The sequence below is a fragment of the Triturus cristatus genome, chromosome 4_1 (assembly GCF_964204655.1).
Source record: "Triturus cristatus chromosome 4_1, aTriCri1.1, whole genome shotgun sequence".
NCBI classification, from domain to species: domain Eukaryota; kingdom Metazoa; phylum Chordata; class Amphibia; order Caudata; family Salamandridae; genus Triturus; species Triturus cristatus.
Genome location: NC_140585.1, coordinates 989,245,041 through 989,269,969, shown reverse-complemented (window position 1 = coordinate 989,269,969; position 24,929 = coordinate 989,245,041). Strand labels below are relative to the sequence as shown.

Here is a 24,929-nt window from a genome sequence, read left to right as displayed (position 1 = left end):
CTCTGTTAAGTTGAAACAATGAAGACGGAGGGTGGCAAAATGTCAACTCTTATTTAGATTGTAATACATTACCCCATCAATCTGCCCGTTAGATCTCCCACTCATTTCTCTCTCTCCCTGCGTTGTGCCAAAGTAGAACATTGTAATACTATGACCTACACATGCCAACTTCCAACAAAATAAAAGGAAGAGCATATATGAACACCTCAGTATCTACTACACTCAACCTCAAGTCTATGTTTTGGGTTTGTATTAAGATAATGGTTTGTTGCTAGCCTTTCTTTACAACCCAAGAAGTCATTATTTCTTGACCTGAATCAGTAGCTCTATTGTGGAAGAGGAAGCAAAGTAAGGAATGATATGGCATTGTTTCATCAACTGGAACAAATCACAGCAGCAACAGTGAAGGGTCTGGTATTTATAGAAAGATGGTTTCACACTGACCTGTGAACGATCTTATTCCTGGAAGATAGTCGAAATCCTTCTCACTGTTTTGCTTCAGCATCGGGAGGAATAAATCAGGCACAGGTCAAGGATACAGCAGCTAATGGTCACACATGCATTATTTGACACGGTTACATTTTGGACCTTTGGTGGCTCATATTTATCTAGTGCAGCAAAGCTCAAGCATAAATATCCAGTTCCTGGTGACTAAGGAGGTCAAGGGAGATCTGTGGTGGTGGCAATTAAAATACTGCCTAACCAGAGGTACTCCACTGAAGTTACCTTCACCATTAGTTATCACTAGAGATGCCAGTAGGGTAGTTTGTGGAACCTCCATGGGGCAAGAGACTTAGGATCATTAAACAAAAAGCAGCAGAAGTGGTCTTAAAGCAGAAAGATTTGAGTGAGCAGTTTAAACACCTCAACACTTCTAGCGAGGAGTAACTTCATCTACCATCAATAGGGTGGACAATGCTCAAACAGACAAACTCAACGGAGGTCATTGTCACAAACTTCTCATCATTACAGATATTTCTCATGAGGCATGTTAGACGTTTCGGTCCCCATGTGTGGACCTATTTTCCTCAGTCAGGAAAATTGCATCCTTAAGTTTGTTCAAAGAATACAGATTCTAAAGCACGTTAGTTGTATTCCAGGTCAGTGAAATGATTATTGGGCCTGTTCTATGCCTTTCCTTCCCCCACTCAAATATTCAAATGTAAACATACAGGCACGGTTAATTCTAGTATATCCAGCGGCAACAAAGGGTTTGGTTTCCCATCTTGAAGAGAACAGCCACCCCAATGGAAAAAATGCCATGTCTACCTTCTCCTTTACTCTTTCCTAATCCTCCGGCACTTCAGATTTTGGGTTGGGATGAAAGTTTGCATTGAAAGGGACTGTCAATTCAGTTGCATCACTCTACAGTCCATTGTTCCAAGGATAAGCCTTGCTCTTCCAAACTGTAGTTTTCAGGAAGGCTGGTCATTTTTACACGATGGATTGTTTCCTTGTATTGTCCCCAGCTGTAGTGTGCATTATGTAGGCATTGGTTAGGCCAGTTAGGGAGCCACGAGAACCAAGAAGAAAATGAAACCCTTGGAGCCAAGTTTTTTCGGAGCTGCTTATTAGCCAGTTTTTATGAGCTTGGTATCTACTTGGAATTAGCCTTCGACCTTACAGTTTTCCATCCCATCTCTGAACCGTTTATTCTATGAATATCAGTTTCTTTCTACAGGTTTGTCTCTTAGTATTAATTATCTACGAGAGCATTGCTCTTTATAAAAGATTTTGGTGATTTCTTCAGATTCTCTGCTACTCCAACTAGATCCTGTGCATCCAACGTTGCAAGGAGGTTAACACATCTTGGGAGGTGGTACGGTCTTCATCATCCTGGACCATTTAACTTCAGAAGAGTGCTGATCTGCATTCTGGATATCAAAAGGCCAGAGTTTGTGTACCTAGAATGTTTTAAAACATGTAGGTACTTTAATATTTTGTCATATTTGGGTCAAGCAGGACCGGATTAGAAGGCCTCCAGTGTCCTAAGCCATTGGTTTCAGGGCTATTTTGTGCTCCCTTATGGTTTTGCTCCTATTTCTAGCCTTCCAAGTATGCAGGCAGATCCCTAGGAAGGTTGAGGTACCTTGATTGGGAAAGCAAGTGGCAAGTCTTATATGTTTGCCCTGCTCAAACGTGAGCCTCTGAATAACCCTGTTGACTGCTGCTTTTGTAAGCTGTGTTGTGTTTGGAGTAAAGGATTTTTTTTCTTCTGGTGGCTATAAATTCACAGATGCTGGAGATCTTTTTCTGTGTGAATCAGACACTGTGCATCTATTTAAGTTTTATAATGCTAGGTCATTACCCCCATGAAAATATTGTGGGGGAGGGGGGGGGGGGGAGGAAGCAGGATACTGGGTAATTCAATTTGTTTTACTTGATCTTTCATTTTTCCTCGTCCCCTCTAAAGGTCCTTACCACTTACCCACTCTACCAATTTTCTAACCCTGTAGCATGTTGCTACCAAACAATTGTGATCGGTCCAACATCTCAGAATCAGAGCAGCTGAAATTGCTCTTTGGAGGTGGAAATGACAGCCATGTGAGGAACTGGGTGATGAAGCGTATATACAAGGGAGGTTACCGGTACATAAATGGAGCATTTTACGACATCCAACTTAAGTGATAAAATGTGTTAAGTAGGCAATAGATTTGTGAAACACTACACATGACTGTAGCTACACAATGGTCTTAGCCAACCTAATAAGTATTGCACAGGGAATGTATTTGAAGCTCCCATTTAAATTGATTGTGTCACTGTTCAGTTGCAATATTAGCCCATAAGTGTTTCAAAATGACACATTTTGCCTCACTTTGGGCAATATAAGCTATTTTATTATCTCCATGAATAAACCATACTACATGATTGATCATTTATTTGAAGGCATTTAGAATTTGATTTAAAAATGTGAACTCATCCAAGGTCCTTGAACATGCTTCAAGAAAGACACTAAACGTATGGCAGTGCATAGAAGTCTTTATTTAGAACAATAAAGTATATGTATATAAAGTAATTCCAAATTCAAACTAGTAAAAAATAAATCTGGACATACATCTATTTTAATGACAAATATATACATATCACATTTTATAAAAGCGCTCTTTAACATCAACCTTCAGTCCGAACAAGGCGGCCATCTGTATTGTAATGTTGACAACTCCCCTCAAAATAGGTCAACACTCCCTCACAGTACATAACCAACAATAAATATACTTAGTCTCAAACATCCTAAACTATTCAGGTGTCACTGAAATATTCAATGCAGTCTCAGCAAGCCATCAACATTACAGTCCGTGTAGTTTTCAACTGTTCATGCAGAAGGAGAATTTATTACATGGAAAATGGATTGACTTCATAAAGATTCAGATACAAAACAAAAAACAGGGGCATGAATCATTGAGAACCGGGTCATAAGGGCTGTTGCATTGCTTCCCCTCACCTACGTGGCAGCAATGCCCCTCCAGACTAGAAAAAGTGCAAACATCAGATAGCATTACTGCTAATTACCATTAAGAGGAGAAGCACTGTGCCAGCCTTTATGCTGTTCAACCACTTACTCTCATTAAAAACCCCAAATCACTCTCTCCTGGAGAGTTCCTGCTGTTGGACCAGCCTAATCACAAGAACATCTCACCTTTCCCCCAGGGTACTATATTCTTCCCAGAAGAATATCCTGCAGTATAATGCAGAGTGTACTGTGAAGTCAACCAGATGATTCAATTAAACTTTCATATGGTCTTACTCGCGGTTTACTTTATTTACAAAATACACTCCCAAAATGTATTGGAAAAACGTGTTTCACAGAACTGTGAAAATGTTATACGAGGAAAGGGGACTTTGAAAATGAATATCATTGTATTACAATAGTGTTTGCATTAGAATATATGGTTTATAATATATTAATGCTTTGGGGGTGGGGGCATTGTATTCGCATTGACCGATCTTTCAGTTTACGTGTCTGATGCACAGGAGTGAGAGGCCAATAAAATACAACTGCCTTCCACCCAACTATATGTATAAACACACTATTTAGTATATTGCAATTACACAATAGGTTTAAAAATATTAACCTTTTGTTAAAAAAAAAAAAAAAAGAAGATCCTTTACATAAAAAGACAGGTGCAGTACCATTGATCTGCTTGCAAGGTTTTATTATTAAATAGACATTTATACCATGACACAGTTCTGCAGTGTACTGTACCATTAACCGGCTGTTATGAGCACAGAAAAGCAGACATAAATAATATAGAACAGTGAATCTAAAAACATGGTCTCAGCTGAATGCACAGCGATTCAAGAAAACTGTTGGAATGACTACAGAAAGAATACTCTAGACATAACCGGAAATTTGCATACATGTCACCAAGTTCAGAAACTGCCTTTTTTTGCAGAAAGGAGTAGTATTTTGCACATTACAGTGGAAGTAGTGACATTTTCTGCAACTGAGATCCATATAAAAGAGCAGAGAGAGGAACCCAGGCAGAGAACAATACACATTAGACAATAATGCGAGAGGGCATTATAGGCTTCACCATGGCAAGGGCAGTAAAATACTGCCTATTCCTGAAGGGGGAGAGATACTACCCAGAAGTAAACTTTACTTCAAAGGACTGCTTTTGGTGTAAATGCCCCATCAGATGTAAATGCTTTACTGCCAGTAGCACTTGTTACAGAATTAAATGCCAACCGAGAATGGTTGAAATTTCTGACCATCTGAAGAGCAGGTCTGCTCCCAATATTGATAATATTAGCAGGTGGCATACTTTGAAGGTTGAGCAACATTTTTTCACGAAGCACTAGTTTTGAAGAGTAACTTTAGCCTGCAGTGTTACTTCATCTCCCATTGAGAAGAAGTTGGAATTCAATAAAATAATCAGACTGATCGATATATTTAACACGGACTTAATACACACTGCCGGCAGTAGTTTGCATTTGTAATACTGCAGAGGTTACCGCCTGGAGCAACAGTAATTATGGCAGAGCAGTAATTTCTTTTACAAAAAGGCTAATGAATGTTTATGTTTGTAGCAAGTGTTTAATTTCCCCATGCTATTTATATAGTTAAAAAAAAGCCGAAATTTGCAAATAAAATCCGAACAACGTACATTCTTGCATGTGTCAGCGATCGAAGGGATTATGAAACATATTAAAACCTAAATTAAAAAGAGATACTTAAATTTGCTCATGAGGAAGTTGCCTACATTTGACTACATGGATTAACTCCAAGTATTCCAGTGCACAAAAAATACGTTTGTATGATAATCTTTGGTTTTACTTGTTAGACAAGGTTGTATGACGTTACAACGCATGCCATTACAACTCATGCAGTTATAACGCATGCCGTTACCCCGACTTGCTGTCGGATGTGTGCTGGAAGTTGGAATAGTATAAATTACTATTCCATCTCCAGTGTGTGCAACATTAGGAAAGGTGTGCAAGTTAACTCCAACACCTTCTAACCCCTGCAACAAGCCTTTGGCGTTTTAACAAGATGCGTTGTAATGGCATGCGTTGTATGCTTCAGTTGTAAAGGTGGTTTCCCATTGGACAAGGTAACATTGACATGTTAAACCCAGCACAATGTAATTTGACTAATAAGAAACACAGTTTAAATTCTTACAGGGTGTTTTTTTTGCCTAGTCAAGTAAGGTTTTATTTTTATACATAAGTATTCAAATGTCTATGTATTATTCAGAAAAAACTAAATCACAAACAGACCTTGGATGCTAATGATGAATGAAAAGAACTTTTGATATGGTTTAAAAACACAACTGGCCATAAACAGCATTGTCAAAGATGAAATAACTTTCCTGGTTTATATAAACCAGTATGTAGACTTACGGGTTTTACTAGTTCCAGCAAAAAACACAAATGTAGCCTTCACACCTCAACCCAAGCAGTTTCCAAGCCTTGATTGAACAGTGGCCGATTCTTTAGGCCTGCGGGGTGACCAAACACATAAATCGTGTCTAAGTGGCATCTTGAGTAGCCTAAGAAGTTGCAATAGTTAGGGCATAATATAGGTCTACACACAAGTATTCGTCACCTACTTTCTTGTGTAAAAGTTTGATTTTAAGATAAACCAACTTGCAGATGGTACAACCACTTGCCTGTGATGAGCCATGTCTTGGATATGGAATATTAATGAAAACTCTTAAGGGTCCATTCTGGTTGCAGTGAAAGAGCAACCTGACTTGCTGTATAGATATGCTCTTTCAAAATCAGTACAGAGCATACTCATTCTAAACTATCCACTAGAATTGGGGTGCACATCAGTGCTGCCCACTGCATGAGTTGCCTGCACAATTAGACAGTGGGCAGTCTGCACAGGAGCTTTATCGTGTCCTTAGTCATGCTGTCTGGATGAAGTGCAAACTGCACCAAGATTTGGAAGTTAGTAATAGGCAAGAGGTGAGATTTAATAGGATCAACTGAAAGGTTTTCAAATTTGAGGTTGATAGAGCTTCAGGTGCAATAAGAGATGAGGGGAGAGTAGAGACCACCTGACAGGAGGGAAAATTTGGGTTTACTAACCCAATGACTTTATAAAAAAAAAAAAAAAACGACCACGTTAAGGCCATCAGTGATATTCTTGGGTCCTGGAAGGGCAGGGGATAAAGTATGACAAGTATGGAAAGGACATTTTAATAAAAGATTGTGCATCACTGCAGTGACCTTAATCGAAACATAATATACAGGTCTGGATGTCCCCTCTGGAAAAGATATATTGAATACGCTCCAGATAAAACTATTGACACTGTAAGGAGTATAGAACCGGTTTCTTATGAAGGAGGACAAAAAAGGCAACTGTGGTGAAAATAGAGAGAAAGTAAGGGAGACCTGATGGAAACACTTTGATAATTCTATAGTAAACAGTAGACCAGGTGCACACATTCAAACAAACTGTGATAATTAACCAATAGTGGAGGCTCAGAAATAGGATTGTGCACCCAAAACAAACGAGGAAAATGCATGGAATTGATTTTCAGCACGAGTTGGGGAGACAGGTCAGTCCAAGAAAGTACAAAGGACGGGAGGAGTCACAAAAGGGCTGTCGGGTGAGTAAACAAACACTGCAGAGCTCGAAGGGACGTGAAAATTGGTAGTGACATGGGCCAAGTGGTCACCATTGTCAAACCTACAGTAGTGTCAGAGGATGGAGTAATTTTCAATATTACAACATTTGTATGCAAAATTAATGTGCGCCATTAACCATAAAGAAATGCATCAGAACAAAAGAGTAAAATAAAAGCTTGCTATTTATTCTGCTTAGAGATTAAGTGAAGCAAAATTAGCTTGCTTCACAAGTGATTAAAAAACAACAATTGCCTCAATTTTTAGAGCTTGTACAACTTAATGGCATACATCACAACAGGTTTGCTCCATTCCATCTGCAAACCAAAACGACTTCTCTTTTTTTGGGTATGCACAGGGTACGCGGGTATTTGTTGTACCTCAGGTCGGAACCCAAGGTTGTGAGGGGCTCTCTGCACCCCAAGCATGGCTATATTTGGCTACCTAAATCTGGGGTAGGTAGCCCATATCGAATGCTTGGGCTAAAACCCATTACACCTGTGTTACTCCACAGGGTGCACTGCACAACAGCATTTAATAGGGTTTGCTTTTTGACGGCATGGTCTTTTGCACAAATTTTGGGGAATTTCGAAGCTTCACATAAATACCATCAGTAAGGTGCAATTTTAGCAGAGGGAGTGGATGCGAAATAAAACCGGAACACAGCAGTTTGTGAGTAGAAAACATAGGTGTTGCAATTTTGAGGACAGCAACAAAAAAAAACAAAAAAAAATCAAGGCTCTCTAAATATGATAACGAAATGTTGCCATATTATAAGATGAGCAGAATGTACATTAGAGGGACCCACAGTAGTTGCTTTAATTATCACTCTTGGCAAGGAGTGCCACCAGAAGGCTCTGCCGCATTTGCTAAAAGGATGAATCTATAAAAGACATTTGCATCTTGGAACACATTTGCAGCTCTGCAGTGCCTCCATGCACAAAAGGACTCTTGTGAGAAATGACTTGACCCACAAAATGACATCACGAGTGCCCTAACATGGTTGTGCCAGAAACATACACAGAAATCATTAGAGAAGCTGGGTGCTTGGTGATGTGGTACCAAATACATTTCACACGCGAGGATTGTCTTTAGGCAGTTTTAGTTTCAATAGCCCTTAGTTCCACCCTTTCCTCCGGCCTTGCACAATTTCGTAACACGCCAATGAAAACCATCGAGGCAGTGCCAATTAAACAATACATTTGCCAGCAATTAGTTTCATTTTATTTTGTTGTTAAGTTTACTGTTTAGAAATAAGAACCTTCGGTGGAATAATTCTTCCTGTCCAAAACAGTCAGCAGACGCTCTTTTTAGAATGATATATGTCTGCCAAGTACTGGAATCGGCTCCCTTTGTCTCACTGTCTAAGTAACCTTACCTTCTGAACCCAATGCAAAACGTGGCTTTTCATGGCGTCAATTTCATTTATTCAAATTAGTTGTCCGGTCAAAAGCACGCTAGATTTTGAATCTCTGGTTGAGTTCAAAATGGAGAGCCCAATCGGGATGACCCATTTTATTTAAACCAAAATAAAGCACTGCGTGCTAATATACAAATGAATAAACAGGAACACATCCTCCCTCCGGTCCACTAATCTTTTTATTAGAGGAGTCTTTCCAAAAACAGAACATCATTCTTTTAACCAATGTACGCTGGCTTTCAGCATTTCGTCAGCTGTGGAGAGAATGTCCAACCAGAGCAGACATGCCTTTTCATTGCTTTTGGTCATCCTTAAACCATGTGTGCTGTGGTTTGGAACCTGATCGATATTTAAAATATGTTCCTTTACATTTGCTCATAACATTTAAGCTGAAGGGTGGGGACAACACACAACAAAATCTTTCTGTACAGATATATGTACCCAGTATAAAAATATAAAAATGCATGAATTAAGATACTTTACAAAAGCAAGGATTTCAAAAAGGGATGGAAAGGGAGATTTGTTCAAGAAAGAGGCCATATGGCACTGGTTAAAAATAACATACATTGTCACGGAACCATGTCGAAAAAAAAAAATTTTTAAAAAACGCTCAGCAATGTCTTTCAGAGCCACTTCCATGGGGCTCCCACTGAAATCCAATCAGCCCAAGCAGATAATAGGCCGTTCTAAATTGCAATGTAGCTGTCCGGGGCAGATCAATAAAGAGGAGCCTCTCTGATTAACCCAGAGTCCACCATGAAACGGAGAGCATCACAAATGATCTCCTTGGGTCACATTTTAGCCCAGCTCGCTGTTGATCTCCACATATTGCACAATACTTCCTTCCACTGTTTTATCCATGCGTCAACCCAACAAGAAGGCAGGGAAGGAGAGATTGATGGGGGCTTTTTCTTTTTTTTTTTTAAACATGGCAATGGTGCTTAAATAAAGTGTCAAAGTGGGTAAATGAATCTTTGGATCCACTGAAGGAGCAACGTTGAACTAGGTTTAGGAATACTCTCTCATAACCCACGCAATACATTTCACTCTTAGGACATATACATTGGCAACTCATCTACATCTGTAGTTTCCAGTGCATAAGCAAGGAAGTTCAATGAAGTCTGTATGTACATATCAAAAACAAAGAACACAGTTTTATCCTCTGGGCTTGTAAATGCAAAGCCATTATAACTCGCTCAGTTTGTCATGGTACAAAGCTGCAAGGGAAGGCAACTTTAGCTGAAAGATATTTCATTAGATGTTTTTGATCATTGTAATCAAATATTTTGGACGCTTCGTGATGCATGCTTTTGTCTGCCAACATCATTGTCCTGCATGCAGTTCCAGATACTTCCACATCTGTTCGCACGGCAGGCTAAAGGGTGCATAAATAGTCATCTGGTCCAGCACATACGCACGTCCCATACTTTGTTCATGGCTTGATTCCCTTGTGCGAGCACTTGGTGAGTCCTAATCTTCAGAAAGACCAGTAGAGTCGCAGTGGATCAGATGAAGATAGTATCAGGCCAGATTGGATGTGGGTGTGCTTTACGTGGCTTCATTTGTGAAGCAAAATGTGAGAACTGTTACCTGTGGAGCAGTGAAAAATAAAAAGGGCAAATGAAACAGTACTAAAATTTGTGATTATGTCATTATAGGATTACTTTTAAATAGATCAATAGGCAACATGGCATATACTTATGATACCTAACCAATCAACGCAAGATAATTACATTGTTGTAGACGATTCGAATCATACAGTTTTGTACATAATAAAAGGAGACACCAGACATGCCCTTCCTATGGTCCATAAAATCAAAGGAAAGCAGATAGTAAGAGTATGCATGTGTGTTAGAGATTCTATCGAGATAACGATGAATGCTATAGTCATGAGATGCACATGATAAATTGTGATTAATAGAGCAGGAGCTCTCCAACCTTTTCCACAGTGACAGCTACTTTTGATAAATAAAAATAGTCCTGATCTAAGAATGCCTTTGATCATTGTTGCAGTAGTGACCACAGCAGATATTACCACAACAGTACCTACACTTTGCACCAGATGCATGTCACAATGTTGTGTGTAAAATATCTCCAGCTAAAATTAATTTTCCAGAATACTGAATAACGAAAATCATAGAAGTCCAATATGGTTCTAAGCTCCATTTCTATATACCTTGAAGAAAGAAAAAAAGAGTGCAAGTGTGTGTGTTTTTTGGGGGGGGGCAGCAAGTAGTTATAGTTAAGTGGGACCTACTTTCCATAGAAAAAGCGTTAATATTGTGTTGCTAATAACTTTGGCACCGTTTGAAGAAGAATTACAAACCTTTTGAAACTAGTTCAACACTCACTTCAGCTACTCTCTGAAAAGTTTCAAGGTGATTTGCCCAGCAGGGTCCAAGAAATAAGGGGCCCACAAAATGTGTTTTCCCCATGCAACCTTCCCAATGTGGGAAGGGGTCTGCGCGGCTCCCCCTTCGAAGGCAGTTTACGGCACCGGGGACCACCACCTTCTGGGGCAAAGCATATCTTTTACAGGGGAGGAGGGACCACATGGACACCCCCCCCCCCCTCCTGGGCTTATGATGACCCTGGGGACCTCCACCTGCCAGGGGCTTGTCAATGTATATTCAGTGGGAGGGGGACCATGCAGCCACCCCTCCGAAGGTGGTTTATGGCCCTAAAAGCACCACCTCCCCAGGGCAAGGCCTATCTTTTAGAGGGGAGGTGGCCAGCCCCCCCCATCCTTGGCCCATTATGGCCCCAGGGACCACCACCTCCCCCGGGGGCAGGCCTACTTTGTGAAAGGGGAGGGGGGCTGTAAGGCCCCACCTCCTGAAGCCATTAATGCCCCTGAGGACTGCCAATCCCACAGGATGGCTCCCTAAGGTGCTCATCCTAGGGACAAACGTTTGCTTTAGTTTGGCGGAAGCTTTGACAGCTTTCATCAACAAGGTTCAAACAGCAGGTCTGCTCCCAGTGGGCAGGAGCAGAAAAACTGCTCCTGTCCGTTGGGAGAAGACAGTTTATCTGTTTTGGGAAAGAGATGAAAAAATTGCTCCCGCATGCAGGGAGCATTTTTTTCTGCTCTCCTGCATGTGGGAGAAATGCCGGCCACCGCTGGAGGCAGAGAGCTGTCTGGAACCGCGGTGGCATTGATGCTCAGCCAGTGGCATCACACAGTGTACTTTGGTTCTCTGGGTGGGGCCAGGGCACTGAGCATTAAGTGGCTAGGCCCCAGGGAATGGGACCCACGGGCCAAAATCAGCTTGGGGAGGGGGGGCACGCACGGATAGATTAACGTAACGCAATTAAATACTACTTAGCATTAAGAAAACCCAACAAATTTACTGAAAAATGCAAAAGTTACAGAGACGTTTTAGTTATGAACAAGTATAAAAAAAATATAGAATTTCACATATGGGCATTATAGTTAGGTTTAGATAACTCGCGCCCTCCCCATGCACTGCTACTTGCCGCGCAAATTACATCAGTATTGAGGTCTTCCATGACATCATTTACAATAGAACTGCAACATTTGCAATAAAATTCTTGGTGAGAAAGCGGTGCATGGTGGGGGCACGAGTTATAGTTACCTTAGGCCATGACATAATGTTTTAGATAAGTCTGACTACAACTGCTGAAAATAGTTGGGTTCAGATTTTATACACACAACCATGTCTCTCTAGCCTTTGTTTTTTTCAGTTCATTTCTCCTAACTATAACATCCCTGTAACCTTTGTTTCCTTCAGTGACATTATATATACACACACACACACACACACACACACACACACACACACACACACACACACAGACACATATATATATACATACACCTACATACATGCATGCAAGGCAAACCGGTCGACTTAAGAATGTAAATAAAACTAAGCTTACAATATACCATCATGATGTTGCATTTACCAATATTTTAGATGCAGTAATTTGGCAGGACACTATGCAAAACTCGGTATGGTGATAAAACACCAACCACCGTAAAGCAGAAGGACGTGGCCCGGTACATGGCTTTCTAGCTGCGCCTCGCTTGGCTTCCGCCAGCGATTTTACTATCCTGCATGAAAATCCTGTTGCATTGTGCTCTCTGAAGCCATGAGAATATACCAACCACCAGGGACATCATACTGGCTGTCGATATAAGCCGAGAGCAGTAACTGGGGGTGCCACAGGAATCAGTGATGAGAGTCAGATGCAGGCTGCATTGCAGCGTGGCAGCTAGGCCGGTCATAATTCTTTGGTGGCAGGGGAAGGATTACCGACAACAGGATTTGCAGTGCCTAGAGAGGTCCCTGGTAAATGGCGGCTAAGGAGAGAGAGTGGAGCAGGCCTGCGGGCTTGGGGATTGCCTTCTGGGGAGCATCAGAAAATGAGGAGGTGCATCAGCACTGCTGATAATGTCGAGGCGGTGCCCAGTCGCAGAGGCCTGCTCCAGACACAGTGAGCGCACATGGGGAGATGGCTCCTGGGGTGCAGTACATTGTCAGAGGCTGTTGGCAGTACCAGAATGCCCCCTTTCTCCCCCCCCCCCCCCCCCCCCCAAGTACTGCGAGGCCTGGCATAAATTCCCACATGCGCACAGGAGGAGACTGATGGGGTCCCTTGGTGATCGAGATTGGCTGCTCTACGCTAAACCTACTGCCATCCAGACCTACACATAGTGAGGCATAGCCCTGCCGGGCCCCAATCTCTACTGCAAAATGCAGAATGCAGAATGCATCCGATGGTGCCCAGTGGGGGCCCAGCTTTGCATGCTACTGGGTAGCACATGTAGGGCCCCTTGAGGATGCCAGGGCCCCTGGTTAAACTGTAGGGGAGAAATTTACTGGACAACAGAAACTCATGGGTGCTGGCTGTCCTGGTGGGCACTACTTTCAGCCTTTGATGACTGGGTACATCCGTTCATTTCTGGTAAGAGGTCCCATGGGACTGGAGTGAGGCCTAGTGCTGGTCGCTGCATGAAGTTGGGGTTGTGGCCCGTATTGAACGGTCGTGGTTGTCCCGCCTCCCTGCTTGCTATTACAACTTGTGACTGATGGTGAAAATCAATTTGGAGCAGCAGCATGGGGAAGGATAAACTGACAAAGCCAGCACAAACAAACTAAATTGTGAACTACACCCACATGATCCCACGGGGGGGGCTCTGCCATGGGAGCTAGAGTGCAAGGAGGAAGGATCCGGACACTGGCAGATCTGATGGCAATGATCAATGGCTCAAGTGAGAAGATGGAGGTCAAATAGCCTCTGTTGCCATAGATATTAACCTGAAGCGCACTGACCTTAGGAAGGTTGCAGACTGGGTCATCGAGACGGAGGGAACGATTCAGGAACTTCAACAGGAAGTAAAGGAACTGAAAGATGCCGTAACAAGGCTATCTAAAATGTCTGCACATTTGGAAGAAAGGGCAGAATATGCAGAGGGCAGGTTCAGGAGGAATAATTTTGTCCAAAATGTGTCAACATTGACAGGGCGCACCCGGCATTGGACCCCACGACAAGGTCTGCCCCCACGGCCATAACAGTCCCTCTGTTTCATTTTAGAGGCCACACAAAGTTTTGCAAAATGTTCAGGTACAGTGCCCACAACAGTTTGAGGGGAACGAGATTTCAATCTTTCCGGACTACACAAAAGGAACATGACCTACGCAAGAACTATGGTGTGGTGTGGTTAAAAAACAGCTCCGCAACAGAGGCCCGAAATACATCTTGATGTACCCTGCCAAATTGCGAATTGAACATAAAGGGAAGACCTTATTCTTAACAGCTTGTCATTTTCATGCACACTGTTTCATTGATAGAATGGGCTTGCAAAGTGCCAAATATTCATGTGACATTCCCAAACAGAGTGGAGACAGGTGGCCATATTGCACGTCCTGCAGCATGTGGCTCTACCGTTGGTTTGCCTGGCCACCAGTCCAAGATTCCAGAGATGTGTAGGGGTGCCTTCTTCAATGAGACTACACCCTCTGAATTACAAAATGTGCTTGACTGCACCTCAAGGAGCACCTTCCACAGTATTGGCGAGCCATCAGTAGCTGCAGAACTACCCATAGGAGACCCCTGTACCAGTGTAACCATTTACCATGCAGTATCAAATAAACATGTTGGTACCAGCTGGAGATCTTAGTTTTTACAGGGCTGGAACAGGGAGCGACTGTCCGAAAGAAAAAACATGTTGGGTATGATAATATTGTGGGGAGAAAAGTTTTCAAAATTCTAGGTGTATTGACTTTTATCGGACCGTAAACTGGCGTTCCTTGTTTAATGCTTAAAATGCACAAGGTTAGGGCAAAGAAGATAAGGAGAAGTATTTACTTAAACACCACATCTATGTCCATTTCTTCTGTTATTGATAGCTTACACACATTTAACCACCAAAGATTAGTAATACCTCAAGCAAATGCAGCCTGCAAACAGAAACAGTTTACACCTTACATATTAAATCCCAGTCCTGTGTGTCCATAATGCTCATCCAGAGCAGAAATCATAAATGGAAACAATACCTGGTCCAATAGGAGTGGCCTGAAAGATTTGTCTGAACTATATGGTTGAATCATATTTCCTTCACTGAGGACGCTTTATTTATACAATGTATGGTGGTGGGGGAACCTGGATACACTAAAATTAAGATACATCTATTGTACTAGACTAACAGAGGAAAATAGGAAGCAACATGAAGATAAAGGTGATTTATAAGCATTGGATCCTTTTCCAATTTTAAACAAAATCTTAACTTAACAAGTATGAACCATTATCAGTCTAGGCACTGGCCAGAGGAAGGTGCTGTGTATTAGACTATTAAAGACAGCATGAGCAGAGCCCGATTTGTAAAAGAAAGGGTGACAGTCCCTGAAGCTCTGCTCAGAAGCCTGTTGCCAATGCAATTAAATGTCAGTGCGCCAAAAACCAAGGCTGGTAGTCTTAAACCACTGCATGCCTCCTATACACACTACCATTCATTCCCGCTCCTTTATCTCACTCTTGTAGGTTACTGCTTTCTCCCTTTGTAACACTTTTCCCTCTTTTTCTCCATTTTTCCAATTCGAGTTTTTTTTCTGACTCTCGTGCTCTTTGTAAATACCTTATTCGGAAAAATAAGTGCTATTCCCCAAAAATAAGTGCTGGTGGCAACCACCAGCAACCACCAGCTCAAATTAAGCATGGAGTATGAGGCTGGCTAGCCTATGATATGATGCATGAGGTTAGCGAGTGTATGTGATGGGCTGTCCTCCAGTCTGCTCTTATTCATGTCTCAACACTCTTCAGACTAATGCAGGGGGCAATACGTCTTGTGGGAAATACCTAGAAATATACGAAAACCCGGTATATCCTGTTCTGTAAAACTTTAAGATGCTTCATGAGAACGAAATACTTCACAAAAAATGTAACTCACCAAGTAATTAAGCGGTAACAACGTGGCTAAGAATGCTACACCAAATGAACTGCTTTAGCCGGTTGATTTAACATGCTGGAAAAAATAAAAGAAAAACACTTAACTCATAATTTAAAGATAAACAGTTATATAACACAATCCAAAGTGAACGCAAGGGAGTTGGGCTCTTACTGCCCGTGCATTGAAATAGGCAGGATGTTGCGACACTGGTTAAGTAGTGTAGGACAGAGGCTCTCAATCTTATGACTTCTGTGGACCCCCACTGAATGTATACTGAAACTTGGGGACCCCAGTCTAAGACATTTTTAAGTTAACCTCAAAACAGTCCACAAAATTACAGAAATAAGCATGCATCAAAGAAATACACAAATTATGAAATATTTTATTCAGGTGCAAGAGTATACAAAAATCTAAATTTTAAAGGGTAGGTTTGAGCTTTTCAAAATATGGTTTGGTTTCTAAAATACAAACTGATATGCTAGACTATAGTATATCCATGTGTCTTCTCGGCTCCTAATAATTTTTCTTCATTGTTTAGGACATACCAATGCTTCAATTCAGGCCAACAATCGCCTACACTAGATTCGGTTTACTGTACTTGTGTTTGTTCCCAGGAATCAAGCTAAGAATACCAATATAATTTGTAGCCTCCAATTCAAATTCCTTCACATTTAAAAAGCATTTTGAATTTTTCAGTTTTGCATTTGTACTTTTATATACTTTATCTATCCGCTAATATTATTGAATTCTCTGTACAGTAACAGATCCCCTCAGTAGGTGCAGCGGAACCCAAAGGATCTGTGGACCAGAGGTTAAGAACTGCTGGTGTAGGTATCAAATAAGGTGCTACTGGATCTGGTCATGTTTCATAAAGACAGCAAACTATAAAAGTCAGGCATGTTGTACACTAAGGATGGATAATAAAAAAAAGTCAGCATTGACCCATAACACAACCAAGTGATGGAACCTAGGTTAATGTCCAACATAAGGATGTAGATAAGAATGGATGGATACCTCAGAGGAGAAGATTGGGCCTCTTGCATTTAAAGGCAAAAGCACATGATCCCAGATAGTTACAACATATATCCCACAGATAATTATGGCACATTGACCAATGAAACAGGCCACTGCTCTTCCCAGCACCATGTACAATACCGTTACAACAGCACAGGTAAACCATTATTGGTAAACAAAGTTACCTTCCTAGTTTATTCTGTAGTAGATCAGGATAGTCCAGATTCCAAGAAATGGATTATAATTAGTTCTGCAGTGCACGTTTAGCATTTGCACCATCATTTAACTGTGCTGTATGTGTCCAAGTGTTGTCTTTCCTAATAAGTTCAGCACTATTAATACAGAGGTAACTACTGCAATATGGGCAATGGTTGGTGTACCTTGTCTGTTCAGCATCCTTCCGTATTTCAGGGCAGTGTACAGGTGGTTCACATTCCAAACCAGACTCTCTGCGTTTGATCTGTGGGATAAAGGAAGTCATTTTGAAGCAACAGAGATTACAGGTTCAACTGAATTCACTTTATCCCTACTTATAATACGAGGAAGCTAAGACTCTGTCTTAATGGTGCAAATACTATTAAAAGTACAGGAATCAAAACAGCCATTTGGAGGATGGATAGATAAATAGATATTCACTGAAAAAAACTGATTACAGATACATCATAGTTGTGCTCAGATTTCACTCTTTGCATGGGTGAGTGTATGAATACCTGTAAGGGTGAATGGGTGTGTGAGTTTCTGTATGCGAGATTGAGTGGGTGTGTGAGTGGTTGTAAGGGTATATGAGTGGGTGTATAAGCAGGTCTGCATGACTGAATGTGTGAGTGGCTGTATTGGTGAGTTAGTAGGTGTGTGAATGGCATTATGAGTGAGCGATTCTATGGCTGCCTGATTGGTTGTGGGAGTACTGGTATGGGTCTGAGGGGTTATGTGGGAGTGGGTATATGAGAGGTTCTATGGGGTGTGAGTGGGTGTAGTTCTGTGGATGAGGTCATCAGTGAAGTTATTTGAGGTGTCATCAGTGATGTCACTGACCAGGTCATGAGTGATTTAATATATGAATTCATAAGCAGTGCATCTCGGGGGCATAAGTTGTAGTTAGTTGAGGTAACTATATCTGCTGAATTTCACTGGTTTTGTACAAGTGAAATCTGAGCCAAACTATAACATCCCTGTAACCTTCGTTTTTCCAGTGAATTTCTAAGTTTATTTAAATTCCATTTTCTACCTTTAACAACCCTGTAACTATTGGGCATTTTAAGTGAGTTTCTAAGGTTTTTTTCAATTTTTATTTCTAAGTGTAACCTGTAACCTTTGAGTGTGAGTGCATGAGTGTCGCAATGGTTGTGAGAGTGGGTGTGAGGGAGGGAGTGAGTGAGTGTCTAAGTGGGCCAGGGAGTGGCTGCATAGGAGTCTCACTGGGTGTGTGAGTTGGTGCAGGAGTGTCTTTTGGGTGTGTGACTGAGTGGGTGGCTGAGTGAGAGCATGAGTCTCTGAGTGGGATTGGGAGTGGCTGCATGAGTCTGGGTGGGTTTGTGAGTGGGTGTACGAGTGTCGCATTGGGTCTGTGAGTGGGTGTGTGAGTGTCTGAGGGCTCTATGTGTTGCCTTTTCTGCCCTGCATTTTCTGTTCCCTATTCTGCCCTCTTTTCCCACTTAAAAACCATCTTCCTGCGGCGTTACAGGTATTGAAGGAGGGGGTCCCTCCACCATTTAGATCCAATAGCCCCAGAGACCTGCACCTCCCCGGGGCTTTGTTTTTACCAAAAGAGGGGGACCACATGGACCCCCTTCCTGGGAGTCCACGAACCACCACCTTCCCGGAGCCGTACATTTTCTTTAAAGTGGGAGGGGCCCACACAGCCCCCCTCCCTGGGCCCAATTCAGCCCCAAGTACCCCATCCATTAAGGCCTAGCCACGAATCAATGCAGGACGGGGGCATGGCCCAACTCCCTGGGCCGATTTCCTATTCCCTGGGGCCTGGCCTCTTGATTGCGAGTGGCCTGTAGCCCACCCAGGGCACCCAGTCACCACCATTGGGGTCCCTGTCTGTCACTCCCTGCATCCTGTGGAAGTCGGCATTGCTCTCACAGACAGGGAGCTGCTAAACATGCAGCTCCCAGTCTGTGAGAGCAATCCTTTTGTTGGTTTCCCTGCCGCTTCACAGCAAGCAGGAGCGGTGTCAAGGCTCTTAGTTTCTGAGAGCGGAGTTCATGCTTGCTCTGACTGGACAGGAGCCATCAAAGCTCCCGCCAAGTCGGAGTAAACAACTATGTCCTGGAGGGTGGGCACCCCGGAACATAACAGGAGCCGTCCCATGGGGTGGTAGTCCCCAGGGCCATGTATGGCTCAAGGAGTGGGGCTTCATGACAGCAGCGGCTGGTGCAGGTAAGCGTGGTAGGGCAAGGTGTGAGGGGGTGGGGAAGTTGACAGGACAGAATAGGTAAAAATAATTACTAAACAGTTGTCTGTTGATATGCCCCTACCCCATTGCGATTACCTGCACAGGCCGCTGCTGCTGCATGGCCCCCCACAATCTCAGAGCAAGGGCTTGCCTTCAGGCCATATTCGAGCCCAAGGATGGGGGGGCCCTGTGTGCCTCCATCCTAAAATGTCACCGGTAACTGGCGCACCCGGAGGTCCTATTCAAAACAAGTGCTGGAGCCCACGCTTGGTTTGTTTTGAATTTTTGGTATAGATTCACAGCTGCATTGTTTTTCAGTGGCAATCATAAAGAAAATGCTTTTTTGCCCTCTCTCTGGGACCCCATAACTCGAGCTTAAGGTGCACCTACCCTGTTCTTGTGGGACTTGGCTGAAACTGAGTCCCAAGATGGTTGCCAACACTTCCTGGTTGAAGTGTTGGCAGCCAATCACATTTTGGCACGGTGAATGGCAGATCTACACCCTATATTATATACACATATACACACACACACAAATTTGGATTTTTTTTTTTTTTTTAAATATGTCAAAAATTACTAAACGGATTTTCACCAAATAACAAAAAGGGTTCTTTCTGGACCAAGAGCTACCTTTCTGCCATATTTGGTGTAATTTTCCAGAAGTTTGGACTGTAGTCATGTCTAAAATCTCTCTGGAAGTTAACTTGGGAAAACACTTTTTTGAACCCACTCTTTTTCTCATCTCCCTTAAGATGGATCGCCCCAAAACTTTTCATGCACAGCAAGAATCACAGGCACACTTTTTGGGGAAAATTTCATGAAGATTCGCCAAAGATCTAGTCAGTCAGATATAGTCAAGTCAAAGAAACGCTTGTCTATTATGGTTCTGAACAAATTTGAAAGGCACTTTTTTTTTTATTTGCCTAGAACTTTGGTACTGATAGCTAGAGCGGCACAGAATTCAGCACTCGCTCAGCATATGCAGATTAACCCTGGGCGTAGTTCGCGAAGTAGCACTACGCGAAGCTACGCAAAGTGCACTTCGCGAGCTACGCATAGCACTTCGCGAACTGCGTAGTACCCTGTTCGCACTGTGCAAGATGTCGTTTTCAATGATTGCACAGTGCGGACAAGCAACCGGCACTGTGCAATCATTGAAAACGGCATCTTGCACAGTGCGAGCTGTCGTTTTCTGCCGCTCGAGTAGATTTTTACTCGAGCGGCAGCTTTCTCAACGCGGACTGGTAGTTTCTCATCGCGAGCGGTCGCGAGCATACGCGACCACTCGCAATGAGAAACCTGACCTCCTCGCTTTGAGAATCTCGCCGGGAGGTTTATTTTCCACGCTCGCGATCGCCAACTTGATGTTGCTTATTGCGAACGAGGAAAAAGTCTCACCGGGATGTCATTTTGCTTGCTCACGGTCGCCAACTTGACATTGAGGACCGCTAGCAAGGAAAAAATGAACGCTGCACTACGCAACGTTACGCGTGTTCGCACTGTGCTACGTGCAAGTCGCGTAGTGCGAAGTAGCGCAAACTTCGCAAACTACGCGAGCGTAGCGCAGTGCTTTGCCCAAGCTTAATGCAGATACATTTTTGCATGCCAATTTTCATGTAGTTCTATGCAGGGGCGAAAAAGATAAAGGGGAAGTTTCAAAGAGGGTTGTTTTCCAGTTTAGCTACCAAGGGGAAATATTGTTACCCACTGCTGCAGCAAAATAATAAAACAAGTCTAGATTTGTGCTACATTTGGCAAGACTGTAGACCTTTACTCAAAAAGCATGCTTTTCATGACTGGTAAATTAGAGATAAGAGTGGTCCTGCGTGTACTTGAAAGGGTTACCACATTTGTACATATTGTAGGTTAAATTGTACATTCAAAAACGTACATATTCGGTCAATCAGATTTGAATTTTTAAAGACATGCGATAGCCTGATGATGCGTGGTGAGGGTGGCATCAAAAACAAATTTCCTTCGATAAAAATAGCGAATTTACCAGATATGGCACACAAAGTACGCCATAACTCATGCCTCTTTCATGTTTGTTTTTGTAGGCAGCTTTTTTTCCCTTTAACGTTTGCCTTCGGCACAAGGGTTTGTTGAGCATGGCAGGGGATGTGTGCTCTGCTTTGAATATTATAAGTGGAAAATATAGTTTGTTTCTAGGTTTTCGGGTTTGCTAACTAATTTAGAGTTGTTTTAGTAAAAATATTAGGAATATATTGTGTATATACACACGTGGGTCGTACATTTTATTAGGATTGATTTTGCTGGTGGGCAGTCATAATAGGCATGGCCCCATGATTAAAGCCATGTCTATGTGTGATTGCCAAAGCAGTCCTTTTGAAACCGACATTAGAGGCACGTTCCTAAAACCTTACATTCCAACCATCCTAGTGAACAGGACCCACCATTAAGTGACTTGGCTTCAAGGCGAGAGCTTTATTTTGCCTCGTGTGCACAGTGCTGTTAGAAGGCAGATATTACCTACTTTGCACTAATTGCAGTTACACAAAGGGCCTGGAGCCGGGCCCACTGTAACTGAACCTTTTTGGTTTCCATCGATCATCATTATTGGAAATTGGATAATTTCTGCCAATGGGTATGGTGTGAACACAACTCCTTTTCAGCATAAAAGGCAATCAAATTTGCTTTAAGTCTAATTCACCCTCTTGAGTCTGACAAAGTGGGGGAAGCATAGGATGCAGCTGTGGAACAAAACAGTCGCTTTCTCAACCACTCCGCAGAGCAGCAATGGAGCTTGCCACAACGAATACATTTGGTACAAATTATTACAATAAGGTATCCTTATTTTACATTTGGCGAAGGTTTTTAACCATCCCAATTTTTAATTAAGGAAAAAAAATTACAAAATTAAAATCAAACCATGAGAACATTTTGTTAAAGTCAGTTCTGACATCCCAGTACTTTCAGGTTCTTCCTCTGCAAGCAAGAGCAGCTTTTTTGTAGTGGGCAGCAAATACTCGTAGGTCTGACATCCTTGGGGCCAAGGGGAAAACACCGAAATTAAGCTTTCAGCTAGCCCCATGAAAGTGAATATCCGCACTACTCCACGGAGGAGGGACTCCACCAGACTTCCCCCAAGCACATCAGGGAAGAAGACTGAGCACTCGCAACGTCTCCACCGCCCGACAGCGGAGCAGGTAAGTAACCGGGCGTTCCCTAGCTCCTGCATCCTCATCCCATTCTGCCTAAAGACAGGAAAAAAAAAAAAAAAAAATAGTACAGGAGGAATGCTGGGATTGGTACTCCTTTTTACTCCTAGGGGTAGAGGGTGGGGGTAGGGCCCGTATTCCTTCGTTCTTTTTTTCTGTCGTGAGATAGTAATATCTCACTATTTATGAATGGGACGAGGACAGGGGGGACCTGAGAGGTAATCAGTCAGCCTTGTTTTCCAGCCAATAGACCGCTGCATTCTGGGACTCGTAGTTACACTGGTCTCACATTTAATATATGCTTACAAGCTCCAAAAGACAAACTCCAAGAAAAGTAGTGGACGGCTAAACAAAACAAAAAAGGAAAGACTGGCTGAAAGCCATGCTCGTGCAGGGTGTCTGACAGCGAAGTTGAATTCACATTGATACGGTATCATGCTCCTGCAGGCCTGCTAACTGCTGAGATTATAGAAAATGGGGAATAAGTACGAAAAACGAAACTTCAGTCGTAGCTTGAACTATTTTGGGTTACACGTATTTTCCAAAAGCTGTTCCAGTCCAAACAGAACCGCGGGAAACATCCAGCCACTAAATTCGGACATCTGATGCGAACAACATGTGCCAGAGTGCATTTCAGGTGTCCAAGAACGGGTCGCATGAGCTTTGATGAGAGATTTACCACAGGCTGCATGCATTTCACGCCATACAGCTTCATGACGTAGGAGGCACCATACACACAAAAAGTAGGGTGGAGGGTCCAACCGTAGGGGAAGAAAAAAACCCGGGAGCATCTGTTGCAATCCCACATACACTGCTGTTAGGGTCTCTCCCAATTACCTATTAAAATAGATTAGGATGGAAGGTGTGGCCATTTTTAGGATTAGGCTTGAACCTAAAACCAATCTGCAATGCCTCACTTGCATTCCCCTCCACCCACCCCTCTCATCCATTGTGAATGCAACAGCCCTGCTTTACTTCAGGCCCGCCTCCGAGAGGCCTTTTCTGCTGTTAAGTTTAGTGGCTGCATTTTCATAGAAGTCAAGGGTCAAACGCACACTGGATTTTGAAAAGTGTCGAAAAGCTTCTTACCTCACTTTGTTACATTGTGTTCATTCTGCCAATTTGTAAAGGAAATCTTACAGAATGTAAAGGTAGGGAGATTAAGTTGCGAGATTCCCAGTGTGCCCCACAGCTATACTATGAGGATCAGAAACTGGCTTTCAAAGTAAATGTTCTTTGGGGTGGCTTTTTAACAGAAGGGTCTAATTTCATACATTTGCACTTCTGACATTGGAGCAAATTTTCTTGTTCTGCTTGTACCACAGCTTATGCAGTAACAAGCATTTGCAATGCAATCGATCTCGCCCTCGGGGCCTTTTAAGTATTTAGCCATGCAGCACATTTTCCTGGGTGCCGCAACATCTACTGTTCACCATGGATGCGTGGACACCAATAGCAGTGCTTTGACAAATACAATTATGGTCATTTGTGTGTGCAATGAGAGTGGTTGTTAAATATGTACCAAAGCACCTGAGCTACCACTGTTTGTACTTTCAATAATGTAATTTTTCCTTTTCTTGCCACATAATTTGCTTAACCCTGCCACATAAAGCGCCGCAAGCAGCCAGTCGAACCAATCCATTCATTAAAATTCACAGAAATAGAAGGGGGTAAAGGTTTTTTGATTAGATAAAACTCACTTTTTAATTATTGTTTAAAATATTTCGTAAAGTTATGATTGAGAAGTGCAACCATTTGCTAATACTGCCACCTTAAAATTGATCTGCCTGCAAACACTTTAAGATGGCACAACACGTCAGAGGCTCGGAAACACTTGCTGAGCTGAGGCAGAGTCAATTTGAGAGGCAGGTTGCACTCCCTGAAAGGTCCGGTCTGGGGCTTCACATAATGCGTGACTTTGGCAGCATCATCGTTAGCCATCATATTGGTACTTTATAATATATATAGTGTTGCATATAGATGTGTTGTGCTGTGATTGACAAGCCACTAAAATGTCAGTAGAAGCACCTAAGAAGGGGCAGAAGGTGCTTTATGTTTAAAGTATAAGAGAGACCTGGCTTGACTGAGGGTGCATGAACAAGGTAGTGTTAACAAAAATTATGAAAAAAATAATAAACAAAGTGATCAGGGTGCAGACAATTGTCACAGCGGGAAAGATGGCATTTAGCAAGAAAAAAAAAAAATGTAGGCAAATGACATTTTTCAGTAAAGAGGCCGGAGAGCGTGTTCAAAGTTGTGCTGCATGCATTTGCATGAAAACATGAACCGCTCTACTGTAGTAACAAAAAATGTAAATGATAAAGCACGTGAGGCTCCGAGTTGCACGCCATAAAAAACTCTGTTGCAGTTAAAACGTCTCATTAATAAGCTTCATTTCCCATTGAAACTAAAAATGTTAGAGGA

General features: G+C 42.5%; 1 protein-coding gene across 4 annotated transcripts in view; it reads right to left on the bottom strand.

Annotated features, from left to right (window-relative positions):
- Positions 1-8,658: 8,658 nt before the first annotated feature.
- KITLG (KIT ligand) overlaps positions 8,659-24,929 on the bottom strand; it is a 130,774-nt gene continuing 114,503 nt past the window's right edge. For all 4 annotated transcript variants that reach the window (XM_085653906.1, XM_085653905.1, XM_085653908.1 and 1 more), the window contains 3 exons: positions 17,303-17,382; positions 15,909-15,983; positions 8,659-10,087 (listed from right to left, as the gene is read on the bottom strand). In XM_085653906.1, coding sequence (XP_085510032.1) covers positions 15,944-15,983; positions 17,303-17,382 — 120 coding nt within the window. In that variant the 3' untranslated portion in view covers positions 8,659-10,087; positions 15,909-15,943. The remainder of the gene's footprint in view (positions 10,088-15,908; positions 15,984-17,302; positions 17,383-24,929) is intronic.